At 48.1% G+C, this 6000-nt stretch overlaps 1 protein-coding gene and 1 non-coding gene across 2 annotated transcripts in view; both read right to left on the bottom strand.

Moving 5' to 3' along the window:
* Positions 1-5292, bottom strand: part of LOC142581964 (uncharacterized) — an 89914-nt gene extending 84622 nt beyond the window's left edge. Inside the window, exon 1 of the mRNA XM_075691399.1 lies at positions 5025-5292. Coding sequence (XP_075547514.1) covers positions 5025-5193 — 169 coding nt within the window. The 5' untranslated portion in view covers positions 5194-5292. The remainder of the gene's footprint in view (positions 1-5024) is intronic.
* TRNAT-CGU (transfer RNA threonine (anticodon CGU)) lies at positions 2784-2856 on the bottom strand. The gene has a single exon. It is a non-coding gene; the product is annotated as a tRNA-Thr (tRNA).
* Positions 5293-6000: the final 708 nt, after the last annotated feature.

A 6000-nucleotide genomic window follows, 5' to 3' on the forward strand; every position in this document is an offset into this window, starting at 1 on the left:
TCGGCGTCCGCGGCGTTGGCCGTGAGCGATAAATCACGGCAGGCACTTCATAAATAAAAAGCAACTTCCAAGATGGGCTGGGTGGGAATCGAACCAGGGTCTCCGGAGTGTGAGACGGAGACGCTACCACTCAGCCACGAGCTCGACGCTTGAAAGCGGTACAAACGCGCTTCTAGTGAACGCGGTGTTGCCTTAAAAAAGTGCCGTACAAAGTTATACTGCGGTGTATATCGGTAATTATGAGCATGTAACTTACAGAAGTCGCATTTACACGAGTAGCGAAGTAAGTTTCCGCTACATTTCTTCTGCGCTTACCGCACACGCAGAGCCATCTTGCGGCAAACACAGAAGACCCCCTCCTCTCAATGTACGGCGCTGCCCCGACAGGTGGCGCGCCATGCGCGCATTGGGGCTGTGCGCGGACCGGTGCCAGGCGCGTCGCGGCTCCGACTCCCTCTCCCCTGACGACGCTTCGCCGTGCTCCCACGCGGGTTGCAGAATGAAGCGCCGTTCCTTTCTTTAGATCACTATCTATCTATCTCTCTGCCCGTGCCGATCACGACGTTTGGCTGGCGTAGATCGTTTCCCCCTCCGAGATACGAGTTCTTTGGCTCGTTCCGTTTGCTCGGGCGCACGTTTCGTTGCCGCGCCGAACGCTGCGTTGCTCGACGCTCTCCGTGTGATAGGTGGCCGCAAAGTCCGATGCGGGGCGCCTCGTAAGTGATCCCTGCGCCGTAGCGCATTGTCTTACACCCATTGGCGGGTCGATGGGAACGCTGTCGCGTTCCACTCTTGAAGGCGAAGCTTAAGCGTCCTCCAATTTTTATAAACGCGGTAAGAATAAAGATTAACGTGGACTTAAACACGTCTGAAAACGGCACTAAAGCTGATCGTTATTATCCGCGAGAAAGAGGTAAAGAAAAAAGAGACCTCCCGTCGGCAGTCGAACAGCCATTGCAGGGACAGCAAAGTAGAAAGATGTTTGAAGAACAAGTGGCCTAAATCGCATGCTCACCGAGAAGCTCACACTGTAGCTTACGTGCGCTGCGGCTGCTTTTCGGGAAACGGGTGCGAGATAAATGTTTGCTGGGGGAGAGGCGACTGGCCGCGGTAGCATTCTATCACGAGTTGCCGGTTCGGGCTTCGCCCGCATTCCTCTCTCTCTTTTTCTTTCTATCGTTCTTTATAATTGTTTGACTGGCTGCCTGTGTTGATTTGAGGCTCTGAGCAAGCCCTTTCGTTGCTGTGTAAGCTGACTTAGGGATGCACTACTCCAACAGGAGCCAAAGAAGATTTTGTACAGCGAGGGAACAGGAAATGGGCGGCAGTAACAAACGGTGGTGCGCTACTGCCTAAGGTACTCGAAATGAAAGCTTTGCTCTGCCTCAAGTTTTTTGGCTTCCTTTTAGCATGCCTCAGGAGTTCTCGGGAGATCAAGAGAAATGGGTGCATCAGAGCCAGGTGAGGGATCAAAGAAGGGATGGTCGTTCGCGTGTTCGCAAGAGTTCCAGTGCCAGATGGGACAAAGTGGATCGAAGAACGCGGCATGGTGTACGTAAACGAGTTTGCCTTGCCGCTGCCTTTCCGCCAAAGCAACGCGCTTCTGCAATTGTCCGTCGCAGAAGATCCGCTCAAGAAGCGGCGCCGGACGAGAGCAGGACAAAAGCAGGAGCAAGAAAAAAATTTCCTAAATGCTCTATCCATGTGGAAAACGCGCTGTGTTCGTTCGAGCATGCATGCGTGCGTCATTTGGAGCTGTCATTCGGCTAGCGTTTCATGGCATTTACATAAAAAAAGACGACAAAACGGAAGGGAGACATGTTAAGTAGAGGGAGGTTGGGTTTGTTACCCTAATAGGTGAGAATGAGAAGGCTGATCTGAATTCGATGTTTCTTAAACGACAGTCATGTTGCCTTTCTTTCTGAGCTCTAAAAGTTGTGGCGAGTTGCAGCACGTTGCTTTCCGTGCCAATAACACGATGTCTCTCTCTTTTCTTTCTCTCTACTTCTGTCATGTTTTAGTTATTTTATCTCTTCCCCCGACACAGGGCAGCGAAGCGGCATTTACACTGACTAACATTCTTGTCTTTCCCTCCTTTTTTCCTACCCTTCCTACTGGGTTGAACTTTATGGGTGCATACTTCGCTTCAAAGTGACAGAAACTTGTTACTCTTTGGGCGTTTCAACGTTAGAGGGTTTGTGCGACTTTTATTCTGCTATTACAGGAATTGCGCTCTGGCTAAGGTCGTTCTCGTCAGAACGAAATACAAAATGCCAGAATAAAGCTAAATAAAAAGGAATGAAGAGCTTTTCTTTAGGCCACACTTGAATTTTAGCCCCCGACAATATGCAGCTAGATACTTAGCCGAAACAGCCGAGTTAAGTGGTTAGTATACCGCCACAAACGTGATAAATCAAATTGAGAGATTATAATTGACAAATTGAGGAGACTATAAACACCTCCCCAAAACCAGCACTCCGACCAAGAATGCTGCAAGAGTAAATATCTAGCTGAGCTACACTGTGCAGCTCCATTACGGCATTTTTATATGGCTTTCTCTGGCAATTTTAGCTTTGTTATCATGCCGCCAGCATTTGCGTCACCTGGTTTGCAGAAAACAAGAAGAAAGGGGGTTGACCAAGTGGCCCGATTTTTATTAGTCATATCATAAGAATCCCATAAACACTGACACCAAGGACAACATAAGGGAAATCACTTGCGCTTAATAAATGAAATAATGAAACGATAAATTAATGGGAATTAAAGTGGATGAAAAAACAACTTGCCGCAGGTGGGAACCGAACCCACAACCTTCGCATTACGCGTGCGATGCTCTACCAATTGAGCTACGGAGGCGCTGTTTCCCCATCCACTTTCTTGGGTATTTATGTGTCCTAGTAGAACCCTGGGAGCGTTAGCCAGCGCCACCACTCACAGACCTTGGCGGCGGACGTGGAACGTCCTTTTTTGCCGCAGGCGTCACGAGAACGTGATCTTTTTGGGTGAAAGCAACTGGTCAATAAACCCACGTATGCTACCTGAAGGCATCAATGTAGCCGGATTCGAGACCCTCGTTATGTAATAAACGATAAGAAAGGGGGTTAAGCGAGGGGCCCGATTTTTATTAGTCATATCATAAGAAGCCAACAGATTTCAGGCCTGCGGGTCATGTAACATGACATCAGTCACGTCGTTGCGCCTCCAACCAAGAGACTTTCACTTGTGCTTCCAAGCTTTTCCAGGCGCGGCTTTCTGATATTTTGTTAATGGTGTTACAATGACTTTTAGAACCGATTATCGGCGAGGTAACGTGGACAGATCCTCCGATATGCTTCGCTTAGCTCCAGGTGTTTCTTTTTTCGGCAGAAAAGCCACGTGAGCAGTTACTTATTTTACTGGCATAAATTAGAAGTTGGTTGCAGCAATACGGAAGATTATTACCAATAAACATTTAAACGTATTTCCGCAATGCAAAACAAAATTCAACGAAATTTAATAAATACGCCGTTGTGGTGCTTTAACTATGATTTCCGTACGTGAACCGTGGCCGGAGGGCTTTCTGCGGTGTCGCAAACATCCGATGTGCTTTAGACGATGCGATCCGACATGCGATGCAGCCTAATGCTCTCGTAAAAAATGTGGAGGGCATAACCATTCAAGCAATGCACATCAAGCCCCGTGTTTTTTCATCGTACGCTTTCTTTGGATGTGGTGTGCCTCTAACATGAAGCGATCATGCAATATAGGCCCCGCAGAAAGAGCGACTTCCCGTGTTTAGCGCAGCATGCTTCGTCATGGAGAGGAGCTTCTGCTCAGCGGGTCGATTTATTATCGTTTCACTATATACTATAGGGTATGCGCATGTTGGTGCCCGCGTCTGAAGAAAACGGAAGACCGAAAGCATAGGGATTAATGTGCCGATGTGCGCTGCTTAAACGTGTCGCACCTCAGCGCGACAAGCTCGACATAGAAAGCGCGATTAGGCCGCGCACTTCACGCCTACTGAACGCGATAGTACAGACAAACACAGTAGGCACCAAACGTTTAAGGGGCGGGATCTGAGAAAAAGATTTTTACCGAGCATGAATCACGCAGCCAGATGTTCACATTTTGTACCTTTACTAGTGTAGGCGACCAATGTAATGCTGTAACGTTCTACTGAATCCAAACACGTAAATTCAAAGCACATACAATCAATATTTGTGATAATGATTTTATATATATATATATATATATATATATATATATATATATATATATATATATATATATATATATATATATATATATATATTCCGCGTCTAATTCAGTATAATATATTCAGTGTCCCGATGAAAGCGTGGCCGTATTAAGGCAAACATTATGCAGTACTGCAGATATCCCGTAAATTCCGCGTATCACGAGGTTGAACATGGGAACAACAGGGATTATTTTTCAACACGTATGCTTGTTCCTGCTTTCCTCATTTGCATCTCACGCAAAACACACAAGCTTGCGTATTTGCGCTGAAGTAAAGTGTTCGTGTGGAGTTTGTCAATACAGCAGCGTGGAATCTGGAGACATATCAGACACCTCACAGCTTTCTTTACCCCCACGCGTTTAGGAAACAGTCGCAGCTCTAATGTGAAACAAAATTTCTGACAGCAGCTTTTAGGGCCACGATAACCTCACTGTGTTATTACAGAGTGAGTGAGCGTCGTCGTGCGGTGCAGTCTCAAGTTCATCTACAACGAAACATATTGTTATGTACTGTCACACTTCGCCACTCTTTAAGCGCCATCGCAAAGTCATCAACACACACAGTTTAAGAGCATCAAATGACCTGCAGAACACTCCCTACCCTCGCCTTAGAACCACTTTTCTAAATCATTATCCGCCAATTGATACCACTACCATCGCCGCTGCGTTATGTTACTCTTGCTCTTACATGCGCCCCGCTAAACACAGGATAGGTTAGAGTAATAACACGAGCATGTATAACGATGGCAGGGCACAAATATATTACACCGCAGAGAGAACTGTACCTGTGTCTACGACGTCGGCGCAATATCTTTCCGAGGAATACCATGGGTGCATTTCTTCCAAGTGTTTTGGCCTTTCAGGAATGAAAAGGCCAGTATCTTCTTCCACATTTGTATCTCGCAGAACAGGCAAGCACACATTTGTTCGGCATCGCACGTTAGGGCTACACATCCGTAACACGTAAAAGAAGCGACAGTAGCAACCTTTAAAGCCAACGCACACAGCAAGTGAAGCAATAAGTGCCGGGCACTATCGTGCTGCCGCCGCGTGCCACAGCGCCACAAATTGCGGCTGCAGGGAAGCAGTGACGTCACAACCTTGCGCGCCGGCCAAAAGAGGTTTTGCGGTTGCGCTGCATTCGGTTGGCTACACAGATGCTGCTCGCTCTTAGTTACTGCGTTGGTCAAATCACAATCGTGCAATGCGATCATCTTGCGCGCTCGGCAGATAACGGTGTACGTATCGGCGGCCCGACTTTGTTATGTCAGCGTTTTTGCGGCCTACATCGGTGCTCTGCAGGACAGGGTGGAATATGGGTACGCGTTTTGCGGTTTCGCTGCCCGAAAGCGGTCCCGCTGTTCGACTCATGGCGCAAGGCAGCCACGAGTCGGTCTCTTAATTACTACCGCTCTCTGGCTGCGTCGAAGCGAGTAGACGCGCCATCGTGGTGAACGAAAAAAAAAAAGACCAGTGATCGCCACCGGTGTTATACCTCAGCGGGTTTACGGGCAAGCGGGCGAGCGGAGACGTCAGCGAGGCGTTGCACGAAAGGAGATTTAGCTCGCGGTCTGTCGCTCGGTCGAGCGGAGTTAGAGCGGAGCGCTTTGCTGTGCCTCCTGTCGAACAAGCGTGATATCAGTACGCTCGCTTCAGTTTCTCGATAGCGGTCATCCACTTCAAATCGTCTCCAAGTGGCCTCGTTGCTGAAACCTCTCGCGGGGTAGAGAGGTACTCTTCATTGGTGAAACACCGGCCGAG

The sequence above is a fragment of the Dermacentor variabilis genome, chromosome 5, assembly GCF_050947875.1.
Source record: "Dermacentor variabilis isolate Ectoservices chromosome 5, ASM5094787v1, whole genome shotgun sequence".
In the NCBI taxonomy this organism is placed as follows: Eukaryota; Metazoa; Arthropoda; class Arachnida; order Ixodida; family Ixodidae; genus Dermacentor; species Dermacentor variabilis.